Source organism: Hyaena hyaena, unplaced genomic scaffold (genome assembly GCF_003009895.1).
Source record: "Hyaena hyaena isolate Hyena2069 unplaced genomic scaffold, ASM300989v1 scaffold_18, whole genome shotgun sequence".
Classification (NCBI taxonomy): domain Eukaryota; kingdom Metazoa; phylum Chordata; class Mammalia; order Carnivora; family Hyaenidae; genus Hyaena; species Hyaena hyaena.
Window position 1 is genome coordinate 3,310,479 of NW_024080649.1, and position 19,509 is coordinate 3,329,987.

The 19,509-nt window shown below is 47.0% G+C and overlaps 1 protein-coding gene across 3 annotated transcripts; it reads right to left on the minus strand.

Annotated features, from left to right (window-relative positions):
- Window positions 1–1,564: 1,564 nt before the first annotated feature.
- NQO1 (NAD(P)H quinone dehydrogenase 1) lies at window positions 1,565–16,759 on the minus strand. 3 transcript variants are annotated; one of them, XR_005526255.1, is made up of 7 exons: window positions 16,607–16,759; window positions 8,355–8,519; window positions 8,113–8,243; window positions 5,153–5,266; window positions 4,246–4,347; window positions 2,508–3,099; window positions 1,565–2,220 (listed from the first exon to the last, which is right to left on the minus strand). XR_005526255.1 is itself a non-coding variant. In XM_039221296.1 (6 exons), the coding sequence occupies exons 2-6, from the start codon at window positions 8,461–8,463 to the stop codon at window positions 2,794–2,796; spliced, it is 762 nt and encodes a 253-aa protein (XP_039077227.1). In that variant the 5' UTR covers window positions 8,464–8,519; window positions 16,607–16,759; the 3' UTR covers window positions 1,565–2,793. The 3 variants fall into 3 exon arrangements, 2 of the variants coding, with proteins under 2 accessions (XP_039077227.1, XP_039077237.1); XM_039221296.1 differs by having other exon boundaries at window positions 1,565–3,099; XM_039221306.1 differs by lacking the exon at window positions 16,607–16,759 and adding an exon at window positions 16,344–16,384 and having other exon boundaries at window positions 1,565–3,099.
- Between the last annotated feature and the right edge of the window lie 2,750 nt (window positions 16,760–19,509).

Consider the following 19,509-nt stretch of genomic DNA (forward strand, 5'->3'; position numbering starts at 1 on the left):
TGGGGCACCTGACTGACTCCATCGGTAGAACATGACTCTGGATCTTGGGGTTGTGAGTTCAAGCCCCATGTTCGTGTGGAGATTACTTAAAAATAAAACCTCTTAAAAGTAAATACATGCACTTCTCCATACCTCTCTTGCTGTCACCCTGGTCCAAAGCATTTATTGACTAGCTTGTGACAATGTGCCACAATTCTCTGTGCTTCTGACATTGCCTTATTCTTGGTTCCTCACCTACCAGCCAGAATTAAACAGGAATCAGAGTATGTCATACTTCTGCCCAAAGCTCTTCATGATTTCCTATCTTTATATTCGTTTTTTTCTGATTTTTTAAATGTTTTATTTCTGAGAAAGAGTGAGAGCGAGAGCAGGGGAGGGTCAGAGAGAGAGAGACACAGAATCTGAAACAGGCTCCAGGCTCTGAGCTAGCCGTCAGCACAGAGCCCAACGCGGGGCTTGAACCCAAGAACCATGAGATCATGGCCTGAGCCAAAGTCGGACGCTTAACCGACTGAGCCACCCAGGTGCTCCCCTGTCTTTATATCCTTACAGTACTTTGGAAGGCTCTGTATCCAATCCCAGCTGTGTCTCTGGCCTATCCCTCTTCCCTGCTCTGCTGTAGTCACTAACATCCTCTCTTCCTCATATTACATGTGATCCTGCCTCAGGGATTTGCCCGGAGTGCCTCCCTGCAGGCATCTACACCTCACTCTCTCACTTTATCAGGTCTTTACTCAAATGTAACTTTAGTGGGGAAGATCACCCTGTATAAAACAAAACTCCCCACATCCTGTCTCCTACCCTGCTTTTTCTTCCTAGCATTTATCACCAGCTGACGTGTCTGTTCTGTCATTCTTCACTAGAATGCATACTCCATGAGGTGCTTGGTTTTGTTCACTGCTCTGTTCCCAAAGTAGTGGGAAGAGTACCTATTGCCTAGGAGAGTACCTGGCCCATGGGGTAAATTAGAATAAATCAGGCAAATCATAATAAATACTGCCACTTGGCATTTGTTTACTGAATTCTAGGTTATTCTTGAAAGTATTCTTTCCAGGGTCTCTTTAACTGTCCCTTAGGTTCCCTGAGAGGACCTTCCTAAGTTGTTCCATTACCAGTCATATGAAGCAGCCCTGTTGAAGGGCTGGTTCCATTACCAGTCATATGAAGAGAGCCCTGGGAGAGCTCTCTTTAGAAGCTTCTGGCCAGGGGTGCCTGGGTGGCTCAGTCGGTTAAGTGTCCCACTTCGGCTCAGGTCATGATCTCACAGTTCGTGAGTTTAAGCCCCGCATTAAGTTGTCTGTGTTGACAACTCAGAGCCTGGAGCCTGCTTCAGATTCTGTGTCTCCCTCTCTCTCTGCCCCTACCCCACTCGTGCTCTGTCTCTCTCTGTCTCAAATTAAAAAAAAAAAAAAAGCTTCTGGCCATAATGTATTATTATATGCTCTGATCCCATCTTCCCTAGTCGCCGATTCCACTTTTCCCTGCATGCCTCGCCTCCATCACTAGCTTCACTGAAACCAGTGAGTGTGGGTCTATTTTGTAGAAATGGGTTTTATTGATTTCATTTGGAGCTTTCAGAAACATACACAAAATTACAGCGAGCAGGAAGGCAACAAGAAAATATTTTCAAGCTGAAGCAGCCAGCCATCTGCCATTATGTATCTTGTAGGGGGAAATTACCCAATTGCCTGTTGGCATCTGGCCCATGAGGGTCTCTGGCCTGCCGCCCCCATTTCCTTGGCAGGTATGGGACCTGTTCCCAGTTTCAGGCAACCTTGCTTTGCAAAATCTCTCGTGTTTTCTTTCAATACACCACCAGAGGGCAGCCTTTCATCATATTCTACTTGAATTATACTGACAGTGAGTCACACTTCAATAATTTCAACTGGAAGTTGGAATATTATGCCAAAATTGTTCAAGGCTAATGAAACTCTAGGACTACAACTTTATCCCCAAAACTGTGGAACCAAAATGCATCCAAATGGAAAGTCATCAGGTCAGCAATGGCAGAGAAGAAACCCTTCCAGACTGTGATGTCGCTCAGACGTAAAGGAGTATTTGCAGAAGGCTGTTGTTAAATATTGGGAGTAACTGTTTTTTTCATTCACTGTAGCAGACGTAGCGTATAGATATGTTGGTTTATTTCTGCCGACATGAAATTCGAAGATTGAGGTAAAGAAGAGAGTTTTATCGTCTTTGCATTCAAAGTATCTGTGTGTGCTGTGTATAAAGAACAAAAGGTGAAGCAAGAGTAACACACACATAAGGCATATTAGTCACTGTGTAGTAATTCAAACCAGTATCTATCATAAACAAGCACAAATTAGTAACTACTAAACAAGTCCCTTGTGTCAGATTCAGCCATTTCTTAGAGCAATTAGTTCCCTTCTGCCATAAACCAGAGGTAATTAAAAGGAAAATGTATCATCGAAGAGTTGGATACTCTCCAGCCAGATTTAGCCCTAAAAATGTAGCCCTAAAAAGAGGAATTTAATTGTGTAGAGGACCTTGAAGAATATTGTCTCACATCTTTCTCCATCTTTTTCCCTGCTTCATATCCTCAGTGGCTTCTTGAGCCTAACCAGGTTTTGCCATGAGAGCAGTCACTAGAACCAGTTACATTTAATGAGACTATCCAGAAATACATGGATACAGTCAATTCTGCCTCCTCTTCGTTCCTTGTGGAAAGAAAAAAAAAACACACAAATCTTAAAAACTAAAGCAAGTCAAGGAAGCCTGAGAAATAAACCTAGCTTAGGCTACATTTTTAAAAGGAACCCAGTCTTGTGAGTCTCATTTTCTGGCTCTGATCTGGTTATCAGCTGGGATGGACTTGCCCAAATGATGGCCCACAGAAAGGCCAAATTTTTTGTTTTTCTGCTCATCCTGCACTTCCTTTTTCATTAAGAATCCTGCCTGGAAGTTTAAGTCAAAGAGGCTACTTGGAGCAAAATACAGTGGCGTCTCGTCCCAAATATTCTCCAGGCGTTTCTTCCATCCGTCCAGGATCTGAATTCGCGCATCCACAGGAGTGTGCCCAATGCTGTATGTCAGTTGAGGTTCCAGGACTTGGAAGCCACAGAAATGCAGAGTGCCACTCTGGGGACACACAGAGAGCAGAGCTGAGTCACAGAACAAACCCTCTACAGCTTGTATCATAAATAGACACACAAAAGTTAATCTAGGCTTTTCAACAAGATGCTCCGCTGTGGGGGCCTGAGGCACCCCGGAGACTCAACTCCTAGCTATTTTCTCTCACCTTCTACTCTCTATTCCTAGCTGTTACCTATTTTAGCCTATTCAGTTGAGCTCTTCTAAATGAATAAAATCTTGAAACCGTGCCAGCCTGGGATCCTCTGCCAAAAGTGCCGGAAGTTCTATTACATAAGGGAGTTTCAGCTTCTCGGCAGCGGACTTGCCAAGGTATGTCGATGTGCCTTTCTCCGCCTCTCCTTCTAACTAGATGAGCCTCAAGAAGTCATCTGTGTAACTTATTCTCCAATATTAACATAATTCTCCACTATCATAGGCGGCCACCGCATTTGCTCTTCTCTCCTACCCTCTTCCGTAGAAGACATTATCCTGCTAGTCCGGCGACCGTCCACCCAGAGGCCTCCCTCAGACTCCACTCATTAGCTGGACTAAATCATTTCTTAAATTTTCTTTCTTTTTTTTTTTTTTTATTTATTTCTAGGAGAGAGAGAGAGAGACAGCGTGAGCAGAGGAGGATCAGAGAAAGGGAGTCACAGACTGAAATAGGCTCCAGGCTCTGAGCTGGCAGTCAGCACAGAGCCCGACGCGGGGCTCGAACCCACAAACCGTGAGATCATGACCTAAGCGAAAGTCGGACGCTTAACCGACTAAGCCACCCAGGCGCCCCATTTCTTAAATTTTCTAATAGGTTGTGAGGCCATAGCAGCATCCCAGAGAAGGCCTGGAAGACTGGAGACAGATGTCAGTCATCTGGAATCGGGGCACATGGCTATACCAATCTAGGGGTTCTCTGCACTGGCCCTCGATTAGGAGACAGAGGTGTTTAGACATTTGCATTGCCAGGTTACTCTTAAGTACAGGGGCCCGGCAAGACTAGTAAGGCTTAGAGGGGAGCTCCCTGGAGTTCTGAATCATTACGTTGCTCGCGTCCTCACACTTCAGGTCTGTTTTCAGCTGCCATCTTGAGGATCTGGACCCCACACAAAGCTCAATTAATTAATCCCCGGTGAAGGTTCACTGAAACAAAGTAACCTGAATTGGCCAGAGAATGATATTCATGTCTCCGTGGATACCCTGCAGAGAGTACATGGAGCCGCTGCTGCCAGTGGTGATGGAGAGCACCGTCTTCTTATTCTGTAAAAGAAAAGTTATTACCCCTCACGTCTCCTTGGTGACAGGAAGTTAATGAAACAGCCCCGGGGAAAAGAACACACCACAAGTCCAGCCACCTGCTATTTCTGTTCCTTCCTCCCACACTGGCTCCTCTGAGCCACGCAGTGTGACTCCAGAAGTCACACTCGAGGGCCAGCCCCAGAGTCCTCATTACTCCGGGGTGTGGCCAAGTGGGTAAAGACTGATACGAAATCAGTGTCTCCCCACAGCGCTCCGCGTGTATGTAGGCATGTAATCTAGGAGGCCTCAAAATATGTCCTGTGGCGTATGTGGGGGTCTCCGTACATAGAGAACATGGTCTCACGATGCTCCCACCACCCAGCCTCAACGCGCAATATCTTGCCGTCCTACTTCTGCCTGATCTCCCTGCCCCTTGGGTCCCTGGGATGTGTTAAAGCAAAGCCTAAAGGCCTGTCTAAATATCTTCACACCGGGGCGCCTGGGTGGCTTAGTGGGTTGAGTGTCTGACTTTGGCTCAGGTCACGATCTTGCAGTTTGTAGGTTCAAGCCCTGCGTCGTCGGGCCCTGTGCTGACAGCTCAGAGCCCGAAGCCTGCCTCAGATCCTGTGTCTCTGTCTCTCTCTGCCCCTCCCTGCTCACTCTGTCTCTCTCTCAAAAAATAAACATTAAAAAAAATTAAATATCTACATGCACTATCATCCAGCTCTCCGAGGAGCCTGACCTTAGTACCTAACTGTGTTCAGAACTTCGCCTCAGGACAGACTGCACCCCGGATCCGGCTGTTAGAGCAGAACCATCCACCTACCCGGAAAGGTCCGTTGTCATACATGGCAGCATACGTGTACGCGAACCCCCCTATGAGTACTCGGTCGAACCAGCCTTTCAGGATGGCGGGGACTCCGAACCACTGCAGCGGGAACTGTGGGGCAGAGCACAGAGAGGTCAGCACAGAAACTGCCGCCAGCATCGAAGGCTCAGGTGCTGGGCTGATGTCACAGAAGAGCAAACCTTTCTGGAAGCCCTTGTGGGTGCTTCTGGAGGAGTGAGCACATTAAAGAAAAACAATGGCCTTGGCCAGTCAACTTGACACTCCTCTATTTCTGCCTAAAAGAAACAAGTACTGAGTAGGTCTGAAGAAAGCCACATGCCACTTCGATCACATTTAGCAGCAAAGTCTCAACAGCAAGGAATGCAGAGAAAGTTTGCCTCAGTGTGTGATGCCTAAATCAGTATTATGTAGGAGTGCTCTCAACAGTGTGAAACATGTACCCCGTGTTCACGGATGTGAAATCCTACTGTTTAGAATAAGCTGCACGTGGGGCGCCTGGGTGCCTCAGTCGGTTAAACATCCGACTTCAGCTCAGGTCATGATCTCACGGTCCGTGAGTTCAAGTCCCACATTGGGCTCTGTGCTGACAGCTCAGAGTCCGGAGCCTGCTCTGGATTCTGTGTCTCCCCCTCTCTCTACCCCTCCCCTGCTCACGCTCTGTCTCTCTCTGTCTCAAAAAAAAATGAACATTAAAAAAAAATTTTTTTTTTAAATAGAACAAGCTGCACGTGAGTGCACGCTCACACCGGCGAACAAATGGCCGTGTGCCTGAGGTTTATCAGGGAATTCCCGTGAGGGAGTCTTGCTGAGCCTCTTGTCCTGATGAAGGCAGCACTTGGACCATGCTCATGTTTCCTCTTTTTCTCCCTGACTTAGGATTTCAACACAGTGACACCTGGGAACAGGCCCCGCTGAGACAAGTATAGGAAAGGGGGTAGAAGGGGCGGGTTTAGAACAAAAAGGACACGAGATGAAGAACGAGATTCGTGTTCTCACCCTGCATCTGATGGGAGGCAAGACCTTTGTCACGTAAGCCCCTTACTTTCGTGAAGTCTGATGGGCCTCATCTGTAAAAAGAGGGGCTTGAGTAATCTCTAGATGCTCCTTATGTTTATGACTCTGCAGTTGTGAGGGGCCAGACCTGAGGCTTTTCAGATAAATGTGCAGGTGGTTTACACACGTAGATTTCGTCCCTGTGAACCTTCTACAGTCAGAGCTGAAAATAGAATTGGTTGGCTTGCAGGATATTTGAAAGTTTATTCTTCCTCTGTTTGTTCGTGGAGAAGTGAGAAAAGAGAGCAGGGGGCAGCCTGGGCGGTCTTGGTGTGAATGAAAGCACTCCTTCCTCAGGACGCTTGGTTTCCATGTTGAAAAACTATCATACATAATACACGCATCCTTCCATAGTACGACTTTTCCAGGGGCCCTGGGTGGCTCAGTCGGTTAAATGTCCAACTCCTCGTTTCGGCTCAGGTCACAATCTAGCGGTTCATGAGATCGAGCCCCGCATCCTGCCCTGCGCGGACAGTGCGGAGCCTGCTTGGGATTCTGTCTGTCTCTGCCCTTCCCACACCCTGACCTGCTCTCTCTCAAAATAAACATATTTTAAGTAAAAAAATAAAAATAAAAACTTTTATTTTATTTTTAAAAACCACCAGGATTCCCTCTGTCTCTGCCCTTCCCACACCCTGACCTGCTCTCTCTCAAAATAAACATATTTTAAGTAAAAAAAATAAAAATAAAAACTTACAAGAAGACTTTTCCCATCACCTGTTGGTAAAATGTTATAATAAGTATATAAACCTGCGGCGTATGCGGTGCCTTTCCATATGTTGCTATTTTACAGGGCACAACATGTACCGTAGTACTGAGAGTAAGTTAAACTGATGCTTCGGAGAGAAGCTAAATCCAAAGAGCAGTGAGGTCCTTTCCAATTCTAAAATACAGTGATTCTGAGAAGCGGAACTGAAAGCTGCCTCTGCGGCGCCTCGGCCGCGCCAGGGTAAGACAAACGCTGACCAAGAAGGCATCCTTCAGACACTGGCTCATGGCGCATGGCTTTAACTTACAGCGACAGTTACAGGGCAGAAGGAAAGACCTAAAAGTCTGGATTCTTTGTAGCTGAATGAACAACTGCAAAAACCACAGCTGGTGTCACCTCCTTGTGCGGTCGCTAGGGTCATCTAAGTCCATTTTCAATAACAAAAAGCTGGTTAGAACCAGCAGAAGAAAAGTCATGGAGTCCAGTCTGGCATTTTCAGGAAAGAGGACTCACAAGTACGGACTGCCTGGTGGGGAGACAGCTTCCAGGAGAAGGGGGGCTGGAACCCGTGAAGCAGGCCAGCTCCCGCTTCAGCTGGGAGGCTCCTACCGCAGGGGTCCGTGTCCCGTGCTTCACTCCACAGCTCGTGCAGAGAAGGGGTCAAAGGCAAACTGTGAGAGATCCCATAGGAATCACTAATTGAAGAAAAAGCTCAAGGCTCACATGTCATCTTTGTGGTCACGTATATTTTTTAAAGTTTATTTATTTATTTATTGAGAGAGAGAAGCAAATGGGCTCGTGATCAGGGGAGGAGCAGATAGAGAGGAGAGAGAATTCCAAGCAGGCTCCGCGCTGTCCGCACAGAGCCCGAGGCGGGGCTCAAACCCACATACTGTGAGATCATGACCTGAGCTGAAAACCAGAGTCAGAGGCTTACCCGATTGAGCCACCCAGGTGCCCCACGTAGTCACATATTCTCAGAGTAGCACAGCCAGGTTCACAATATCTATACATCTGTGTAACACCGCACCTTTTGAAGTCATCACCCTTCTTTATAGAGATGGTGCTAAAGTGGGTAAGTGACTTCTCCCAAGATCACATAGCTAATCAGGTGACCTGTCTTGGACAGTAAGAACTCAAGCATCCTGACACCCCTTCTGATGTCCCATCACACCTGAAAAATCACAAGGTCTGCAGCTTCCAGCTTCTTTTGTTCTGCCACGATATCGGGGCTCAGACGGCCTTCTTTATAAGCCAGAACAGACTCGGCAGGATACTGAAAGTTCCCGGGGTCCTTCAGTGTACCTGCCGAGAGGAAAGCGACAGCTTGAAGCCAGAGGGGCCGAGGCTGAGCCACAGAACCCACAGGCGAGATGTGCCACAGAGCCCTGATTAAAGGGGGGGACGCCATCCTACCTGTGATGTCCCTTCTGGAGATGACGGGATTGAAGTTCATGGCATACAGGTCTGACACAGTGACCTCCCATCCTTTGCTCTTCAAGGCCTCTACAGCAGCGTCCTTCATGGCATGGTTGAAGGACGTCGTCTCTGCGTGGGCCAGTACGATCAATGCTCTTCTGGCTATTGAGACACACAGGGCATACGGAGAAAATCAGTTCCCACGCAGCAGAGCTTCAGCCGCAGGGCGGCCGGGCCGGGATCCGAAACAGAGGAGTGACCTCTGTGAGGCGCTGGGTGACGCAGCCCCCCCTCGGGAGCCAGAAACCTACTTTGTCCACAGAAGCGCCAATGAGTAAAGGACGCATTCTAACGCAGGGGCTGGTTCCGCTGGCGTTCTTAATCGGCCACCTGCATGAAAATGCACTTACCCTCTTAGAAAACTAACAAGGGGTTAGGAGTCAGTATAGCGGTCCCCCTGTCAGGGGGTGGGGACAATGTTCTGTTTCCTGATCCAGGTGCTCATCCCACAAGTCTGTGAAAATTCACCTCGAATTTTCAGTGTGTGTGTTGTAATCTTGTTCTGTTGTTGTTTTCACTATCCCACAAACACACCTCCTACAGCAATGAATTCCTGCAGAGGACAGATCTAAAGGAAGGATTTGCATAGCCTCAAGACGGAGAATACTTCTAAGAGAGACTAGAGATTCAGCAACCACGAACCGAAAGCTTGCCAGATGAAGCCACGTATTACAATAATTACAAATGTGTGTGTACCAGAAGGCACCATAAACAAGTCAGGGAGCGGATACCTGCAACTCTTATGACAAAGGGTTAAAACTCCAAAGAATATCTACAAACAGACAGAAAAAAGACAGACAATGCACTGGAAAAATAAATCAAGGATATGAGCACACTACTCAGAGGAGGAAATGCAGATGACAAAAGACAAATGAGCAAGTGCCCTGCCTAGCCTGTCAGGAAAAGCAAATTAAAATGAGATATCATTATTTACCCAACACACTGGCAAAACAATTTAAGACAAGCAACACTGAGGGCTATTAAGAGTGCAGGAAACTAACAGCTGCCAGTGGGAACAAGAATTGTCTTCACCCCGGGGGGAAAGTAATCAGGCTGAGTCTCTTTAAATTTTAAAGACGCATAAATCTTTGATCTAGCTCTCCAACTTTGGGGGATCTTTTCTACAGACTAAAGGCAGTGGGATATAAGGCTGTATGAGCCACGACGGGGACTCTATCATTCTTTTCACTGGCATTCACTGACTCTTTACGGGGAGGATTTGAATAAATTATGGTACATACACATTACAGACTAGGATGCTGGTAACTATATAGAGTCACCCAGAAGGATATCCACGATGTATTGTTAACTGATCAAATGAAGGGAGTGTGAATCCATTATTATAAAAGACAAAGAGGGGCACTTGGGTGGCTCAGTCAGTTAAGCATCCAACTTCTGCTCAGGTCCTGATCTCATTGATCATGAGTTCAAGCCCCACATTGGGCTCTGTGCTGACAGCTCAGGACCTGGAGCCTTCTTCAGATTCTGTGTCTCCCTCTCTCTCTGTCCTTTCTGGGCTCACACTCTATCACTCTCTCTTTCTCTCTCAACAATTAAAAACAATTTTTTTTAAAAGATAAAGAATGAGGGCCCCTCAATGGCTTGGTAGGTAGAGCATGCAACCCTTGATCTTGGAGTCAAGAGTTTGAGCCCCATGTTGGGTGTAGACATTATTTAAAAAAAAAAAAAAAAAAAAGACAAAGAAACTACATATATGTGTACAAAGATTTGCAGTATATAGTTATGAGGGGAAAAAAATGTGGAATAATTACATGAAACTACTGACAGTTTTCTTAGCTAAGTAAGAGATATCAAGGGCACAGAGACAGAGGGGAAAGATTTACTTTTTTTGGACCTACTCTGTATTAATAAAGTTGTTAGAACAAGAATGTTTTTCTCTTGCAACAACAGCATTTATTCTATTTTATTTAAGTTTTATTTCTTCATTTTTTTAATTTTTTAATGTTTATTTATTTTTGAGAGTGAAAGCAAGAGAGAGAGCATGATGGGGGGAGGAGCAGAGAGAGAGGGAGACACAGAATCTGAAATAGGCTCCAGGCTCTGAGCTGTCAGCACAGAGCCCGACGCGGGGCTTGAACCCATGAACCGTGAGATCATGACCCAAGCCGAAGTTGGACGCTCAACCGATGGAGCCACCTAGGTGCCCCTCTTTCTTTATTTTTAAGTAATCTCTATATTCAATGTGGGGCTCGACCTCACGACCCTAAGAGCAAGAGTCACATGCTCTTCCAGCTGAGCCAGCCAGGAGCCCCTTTTCATTCTTTCTTTTAATTGAAGTATACTTGACACACAATATTGCATGTGTCTCAGGCAGATGACACAGGGATTCTATGAGCCTAGTATACCTTACACTGCGCTCACCCCCAGCGTGCTCCCCTGTCACAGCATATACCTCTACTACCATACCACCACCCGTATTCCCCCACCCTATACCTTTTGTCCTCGTGACTTACTGCTTTTTTTAATTTTTTAAATGTTTTATTTATTTCTGAGAGAGACAGACTGTGAGCAGGGGAGGGTCAGAGAGAGAGGGAGACACAGAATCTGAAAGAGGCTCCAGGCTCTGAGCCGGCTGTCAGCACAGAGCCCGATGCGGGGCTCGAACCCACAAACCATGAGAGAGAACCCACAAACCTGAGCCGAAGTCGGACGCTTAATCGACTGAGCCACCCAGGCGCCCCATCCTCATGACTTATTCATCCCATAACTGGAGACCCGTATCTCCCACTCCCCTTCACCCATCTGCCTATCCCTCTAGCCCACTTGCCCCCTGGCAAAGTCACTTTGTTGTTTGTGTTTATGGGTCTATGTCTTTGTTTGTTCATTGTTTGGGTTTTCAGATTCCACACACAAGTGAAATCGTATACTATTTGCCTTTGTCTGGATAACAGCCTCAACGGGTGCTTACCGTGTGCTAGGCACTGCTCTGAGTGCTTTGCATTCTTTTCCAGCTGTCATGGTGACACCATGAGCTAGATACAGTTAGTCCCACATTACGGATGAGAAAACTGAGGCACTGAAAAGTTAAGCAAGTTACCCAAGTTTACATAGTAAGTGGTGAGACTGGAATAATGTAAAAATATGTAGACATAGGGGCGCCTGGCTGGCTCAAAGGAGCAAGCAGCTCTTGATCTCAGGGTTGTGAGTTCGAGCTCCATTTTGGGTGTAGAGATCATTAAAAAAATTAGTAAACGTATAGGTAAATCCATGCAACCATGTGCAGGCAGCAGGGCGGGGAACGGGGCTTACCAACAACATCTGCCCCTAGTAATTGGTGTCACTGCCTCATTTCTCACTAACTCCTAACATTTGTGCCCACGGGCGGAGCTCCCGTGGGAGCAGCTGCTCTGGGTTAAATTTGGCCCCGCGGCAGCGTCGGACCCCAGCCTGCCCGGGAGCCTCGCCCCGCTCCCTCGTGGCGTTTCAGACTCTCCAAGCTCAGATGCCGGGGAACACAAGTTCAGTAAGGGATTCGAACTCTGTGAGAGCAAAGTATGTGCTTTGGACGGCCTGGGGAAAGGTTCAGGAGCTCCTGAGGCCGCCTCAACAAATCCCTAATCAACTCCACGGCTTACTGCTCTTGGGAGAAATGTGAGTATATAAAGTTCTGATACGCGTTTTCTCTGGGACTTACCTTTGCGCGAATTCTATCAATGTGGACTGAATGAATACTGCTTTGTCAGTTTATATTCTCTCGGCTTACTTCTCAGCTATGTATATAAAGATTTTTTTTTTACTTATTATTTTTTTAAAAATTTTATTTTTTATTTTTTTTACAAATAGTTTATTGTCAAATTGGTTTCCATAAATTTACTTATTATTATTAACCAGCATTTCCTAAGTAGTAAAATACAAAGGCACTTGACATAGTGAGTCAGAATATCTAGCCCTTGTTTTCAAGGAGCTCATCACCGACTAGCTCTAGGACGCCGGCTCCTTTCAAAACTAAACAGGGGCGCCTGGGTGGCTCAGTCAGTTAAGGTCCGGCTCTTGATCTCCGCTCAGGTCCTGGTCTCAGGGTTCGTGAGTTGGAGCCCCACTTCTGGCTCCGAGCTGATGGCACGGAGTCTGCTTGGGATTCTCTGCTCCCTCTCTCTGCCCCTCACCTGCTTGTGCTCTCTCTCACTCTCAAAATAAAAAAGTAAACTTAAAAAAAAAAAAAGTAAGAGGAGACACAAGCCAGAAGAATAGATTTGCCAGAAACGTAACCCACAGCGGTCAGTATCTGGTATAGATACGATTGCCGAACACCACACAGTAGAAAAGCGGTCAAGGATTCTACAGACACAACAGAACACGGACCCACAGTCCATACAGCAGACTGTGCTCCTGGGCCAGAGGTGAAGGGCGACCGGGAGAGTCGTTTGTTGCCAAGTCCTCCTTCGTGGACAAACCTGAGGGGTTTTGGACTTGAAGGGTTCAGTTTCCCTTCCTGCCACTTAACTAGCTATGTGACACATCTGACGTTCTCAGAATGTCCCTTAGGGACGGCGGTAAGACGTGCACACAAAAAACTAATGACATTAGCCTGACAAGGGAGGCAAGGAACAAAATTGCAGAGGCAAACTGTTCACTTCGGGGCCGGCTGATGGGGGAAGGTCCTCGGAAGGAGCTGCCCTTGGAGAGGTTGGAAAGACAAACGGGATTCTTACCAGTGCCCCGAATGTAACATTCATCTCTGTTTGCCATGCACAGCATTGACCTAACAGAGGCCACTCTGTAACACAGCTGAGCACGTCTTCGTGAACGCAGCTCTCTCCCTGTGCTGCTTCGCCTCCAGGGTTCAAACCCTACGATGTGTGCTCCCCATTCATCCTCACTTCTCTGTGTCCTGAAATCCCTTGTTCCTTCCCCACCATCTTTTTTTTTTTTTTTTTTTTAAACTCTAGTTAACATAGAGTGTAATACTGGTTTCAGGAGTAGAATTCAATGATTCATCACTTACATACAACACCCTGCGCTCATCCCAACCAATGCCCTCCTTAATGCCCGGCCCCAGGCTAGCCCACCCCCCTGCCCAACTCCCTCGGTCAACCCTCAGTTTGTTCTCCATCCTTAAGAGTCTCTTGAGTTTGTTTCCCTCTCTTCTCTTCCCCTCACTTCCCATGTATTCATCTGCTTTGTTTCTTAAATTCCTCATAGGGGTGAAATCGTATGGTATTTGTCTTTCTCTGACTTAATTTGCTTGGTGTAATACATTCTAGTGACATCCATGTCATTGCAAATGGCAAGATTTTATTCTTCCTGATGGCTGAGAAATACTCCACTGTGTTTATGTATATACACCACATTATCTTTATCCATTCATCAGTTGATGGACATTTGGGCCTTCTCCACAGTTTGGCTCCTTCCTCGCCATCTTTTGTGTTCTGCACCCCACCCCCTCGCCCCCTGCAAGTGTCTCCTCAGCAAGTCCCCCCTAGCATGAGCCATACTCCTGTTCTCTAGAACCCTTTCTCTCACCCGCTTGACCAGGGTTTACTGAGCACCTCTATCCACCAGGCCCTGCTTTAGGCATTTACAATACCTCAGTGTACAAAACAAAACACTCCACCAAATCTTTTTTCTGTAGAGCGTACATTCTGGTGGCCAAAGTATGTCCCCTGTTTCAGGGAAGCTGGCCTCTGTCCTCCTGTTACTCAACCTCCCACTATTCTCTGCTCCAACCTCAGGCCGGCCTGAAACCAAGCGCTCACTAACATTGCTGACTGAACAGGACCCGGTCAACCTGCAGCTTCACTGAAGGCCAACATAGAACTTAACGGCAGGAAAAGATAAAAGCTGGCAGAGAAAGAAAGGGATGGTGATACATGGTTTTAATGTAAAGCACATCTAGATACCTTAACAGTAAAAGATAGATGACCCACATGATCATTCTGGCAGGAAGAATGAGCAATCAAGGAAAACCTATTATAAATGGATTAAGGGCAAGCCCTCCCATCAGCTTCATGCATTCTGTTATTGCGCTCTGGGCTCCCTGGGTTCCTCAGGGAATGCGTGCCTGCAAGTCAGAGGAACCCGGGAGTTACAAACAAATACTCTGGATGCATCTTAATGGCAAGACTTAGCTGAATACAGTTAATACAAGTTAAACAAGGTCCAAATCATTCCATGTTTTCTCCTCCTCCCCCTCTCCCCTTTTTTTTAAAGTTACACATAAGTACAGAATATTCTGTAAGAATGGAAAATCAGTTAATAGTTCTTGCCCTATACTGTGCTGGTGCCCTAAGGACACTGGAAGAATGCTACAGAGGGGCACCTGGGTGGCTCAGTAGGGTAAGTGTCTGACTTTGGCTCAGGTCATGATCTCCTGGCTTATGGGGTCAAGCCCCACATCTGGCTCCGTGCTGACAGCTTGGAGCCTAGAGCCTGCTTCAGATTCTGTGTCTCCCTCCCCCTCCCTCTGCCCCTCTCCCGCTCGCTTGTACCCTGTCTCTCAAAAATGAATAAACAAAATAATGAAATAGAAAAAGCCTCTATCGTGCATGCAGGAAACCTTGTGAGCTACCCAGCAGTCTCTCCCAGATGCTTCTCCTCCGGGTTTCTAGAAACTCTGGGTGGGTTTCCAATCTCCAGCTCAGCCCTCTTAGAGATTCTAACTTTAGTTAGTCTGCTGCAACAACAGTCTCCTCCCTGAGCTCGCTCACGTGTGGCATGAGGAGAGTCTCTGGGTGTATGTGTGTCTGCAGAGAGCAGAGCAAGGTTCAGAGGAAAGGAAATTACAAAACAGAGTTCTGTCCCAGTTGAAGAAATGGCTTTGTGAATGTTAGCACTGCCTCCTCTCAGAATGCGGCTCTCTGGGAAACAGCCCCCTGTCCCTGCAGGGGCTGCAGCTGGGGTGTCTTAGAGGCATCAGATAAAGTTGTGGTGACCTGTAATGTCCCCTCAGGTTGATGGTGGAAAGGGGAGATTCTGCCTCTAAAAGTGGACCCGATAAAGGGATCAGGTTTGCCCCCATCCAAGGGTCACAGACAAAAATGTCTCCTGACCAAGGGCACTTGGGTGGCTCAGACGATGGAGCATCTGACTCCTACTTTCTGCTCAGGTCATGATTTCTCGGTTGATGGGATCCAGCTCCAAGTCAGGCTCTGCAAGGACAGCCTGCTTAGGGTTCTCCCTCTCTCTACCCCGCCCCTATTCATGCTCTCTCTCTCTCCAAAGCAAATAAATAAACTTAAAAAAAAAAAAAAAAGTCTCCTGGGGGCGCTTGGGTGGCTCAGTTGGTTAAGCGTCTGACTTCCCGCTCAGGTCATGATCTCCTGGTTCTTGGGTTCAAGCCCCGCATCCGGCTCTGTGCTGACAGCCAGCTCAGAGCCTGGAGCCTGTTTCAGATTCTCTGTCTCCCTCTCTCTCTGACCCTCCCCTGCTCATGCTTTCTTTCTTTCTCTTTCTCTTTCTCTTTCTCTCTCTCTCTCTCAGAAATAAATAAAACATTAAAAAAAAAAAAAAAGTCTCCTGGCCAGGCAGCCTGGGGCTGGTCCCTATCCAACTAAAGGGAGCACACACTCCAGCTCCAGCACACTCATCACCGTATCTTTTAATTTTCCTCCAGAAGCAGGGAATTCACATTTTTTAAATGCAATAACCTATATTTACTATAATATTAGCAACGTACTGCAAAATGTTTTAAATTCTTTTTTTCCCTTTTTTAATAGTTTATTGTCAAGTTGGTTTCCATGTAACACCCAGTGCTCATCCCCACAAGTGCCCTCCTCCATGCCCATCTCCCCTCCCCTCCCCCCCCATACCCATCAGTCCTCAGTTCTCAACATTCAAGAGTCTCTCATGGTTTGCCTCCCTCCCTCTCCCCCACCCCATTTCCCCCCTCAAAATGTTTTAAATTCTATAAGGCCAATCAAGGTGTGCCAGTGAACCAGATCTGGCCGTTGACAGTCGGTTTCTGACCTGTTTTGGAGGGATTTTTTTGCTTCCAAGGTCAAGTCTCTGTTAAATGCCCACTAAGTTTGTGGGGATGGGGTAGACCCCAGGAGCTCCCCTTCTCCCGGTGTCTGATCAGGGCTCATCCCGGGATACGAACGCTTTCGCTTTTTCTGTTTTGAGTCTTGGGCAAAAAAAAAAAAAAAAAAAAAATGAGCGCTAAGCCCCTCCAGGATCCCTGCAGACAACTGAGGGTTGGGGGCACCCCTGCTCCCGGACGCGGCACTCACCAGCCAGGGCTCCGGCTGTGCTGACTGGGCTGTGCTGCTGGTTGTCGGGGCGACTCAGGCCGCCCGCTGAGTCCTCGCTTGGGGAGGATGGGGGCAAGAGTCAGGCGGCTGGGGCTGCAACTCGGGCAGTTCAGTTTGCGTGCAGCCTGCAGAGCGCCCGCCACCTTATACCTGCCTCGCGCCTGCGCACTCGGTCGCCTCTCGGGGCGGAGCCGGCTGCTCGCCCCTGGGGGCAGGGAGGGGCGCAGTGATTGCACTTCTGGGGGGGGGGAGGGAGGCGGGTCTGGGGCCGGGGTAGAGTGCTCTGGGGACGTGTGGGACGGAGAGTGCGGCTAAAGGGTCTGGGTGCTGGTGGGAAGCAGGCCCTATGGATGGACCCTGTCCAGAGCCACCACTTGGGGACACCAGGGGGAAGTTTCCGGTGAGTCCCGGCGCGCCCCGTGTGCCTCTCCCAGCCTTGGGAAAGGGCCTCCGCACGGAACGGGGCGGGCAAATAGGGTGTGCAGGGCTGTGGTCCTTAAGTCTCACATTCGCTGAGTCACTGTGACTCTGGACTTAGATTTGGAGGGCTGAGATACCCCGCGAGAAGTGTTCCAGGAAAAGGGAATTCATTTCTTCCTTTGCAAAGTTCACGTTGTGCCCTTGTGGGGTCCCGTAGGACGCACTTCCCTGGGTTCAATCCCCTGCTTCTTTAATTGGTTTAGTCCAAGGCTGGAGAGAGAGGTAGTAACAGGGACGCAATTAGAGAATAGCCAAGACACAGGAAAGCTGAGTGGCTTTACATAAAGTCTGACTTGAGGCAGCTGAGCAGAGCGCAACGTTTTAAATCCCTACCAAGGGAAATTACAAGAAAGTCTTCATCTTACAGGTTTTACTGTGCTTGTTTCATTGTGTTTTGCAGATACTACATTTTTCTTAATACATTGAAAGTTTGTGGCAATCCAGTATTGAACAATTCCGCGTCGCCCCTTTTCCCCACTGCATTTGGCCGTTTTGTGCCTGTGACATTTTAGTAACTCTTGAAAAATTACAAACCTTTTCATTAAATTTGGTGTGATGGTCTGTGATTAGTGATTATCACTCACTGAAAACTCAGATGATGAGCATTTTTAAACAAGTATTTTTATTAAAAACATTTTTACTGTTCATTCATTTTTGAGAGACAGAGAGAGCTTGAGCAAGAGAGCGGGCACACGCCGGGAAAGGGCAGAGAGACAGGCAGGCTCCACCCTCTGAGTTGTCAGCACAGAGCCAGATGCAGGGCTCAAACTCACTAACTAGGAGATCATGACCCTAGCCAAAGTTGGTTGCCTAGCCGGCTGAGCCACCCAGGCGCCCCAACAATGAAGTATTTTTAAATTAAGGTATGTACATTGTTAGACCTAGTACTGGTTGCACACTTAACAGACTGAGTATAGGGTAAACATAATTTTTATCTGTACTGGGAAACCAAAAAATTAACGTGACTTGCTTTATTGCAGCTGTCTGCTACCAAACTTGCAATATCTCTGAGATAGGCCCATGCTATCAAAGGGGTAGGAAAAAGAAATAGAACTATAAAGGGTAACCATCAGAAAAATTAGAAATGGTAACTAAGAAAATTCAGAGGGAAGGAAAGTGGGAAGTACACCCTTAAAGTAAGGCTTGTAAATTTTAAGGGGGTGCAAAAAAACCCCAACAAATCAGTAATCAAGAAAAATAACTATTTAAGTCTGTTTCATTATTTTTAAGATTGTTTTGGGTTAGGCAAAGAATTCTTATGATACCAAAAGTACAATTATTAATTGAACTTGATCAAAATTACCCAACTTTGCTCGGCAAAGATATTAAGCCAATAAAAAGACAAGCCAAAGACTGGGGAAAATACTTAAAAATCACATATGCATTGAAAACTAGACGCAGAATATGTAAACAACTCTGAAAACTCACCACTAGAAAACCAACAGACCTAAAAAAATTGGGAAGGATTTTAACGGACACTTTACCAGAGAGGATATACAGGAGACGGGTGAATGAAATAACGTGGCATGTCTTTAGGAACATTCAGAGTAAAACCATGATGAGATAACACTTCTAAGACATTAGAACAGCTGAGATGGTTTTCAAATGACAATACCAAGCATGTTGGTGGGGATTCTGAGAAAGGGAAACTCTTACACATCATTGCCAGTGGGAATGCACAATGGTACAGTGACTCTGAGAACAATTGATCAATCTTTTCTATTTTTTTTTTTTGAAATGTTTATTTCTTGAGACAGAGAAACAGAGCGTGAGTGTGGGAGGGGCAGAGAGAGGGAGACACAGAATGCGAAACAGGCTCCAGGCTTTGAGCTGTCAGCACAGAGCCCTACGTGAGGCTCGAACCCACAAACCGTGAGATCACGACCTGAGCCGAAGTCAGACGTTTAGCCGACTGAGCCACCCAGGCACCCCTGATCAATCTTTTCTAAAGTTAAACGTGCACTGGGGCGCCTGAGTGGCTCAGTCGGTTAAGTGTCCTGCTTCAGCTCAGGCCATGATCTCATGGGCTGGTGGGTTCGAGCCCTGCATGCGGCTCTGTGCTGACAGCTAGCTCAGAGCCTGGAGCCTGTTTCGGGTTCTGTGTCTCCCTCTCTCTCTGACCCTCTCCTGCTCATGTTGTCTTTCCTTCTCTCTCAGAAATAAATAAAACATTAGAAAACCTTAAAGTTAAACATGCACTTACCAGGTGACCAGAAATTCCATTCGTAGGTACTTGCCCTAGAGAAATGAAAATTTATATTTACCCCACATCTGTACATTAATGTTTTTAGCACCTTTATTCATGGCAGCCAAAAATTGGAAAAGACCTACATGTCCTCTCCTGGGTGAATGGATGAATAAACTGCGGGGCATCCAAACAATCCAACAACACCAGCAGTAAA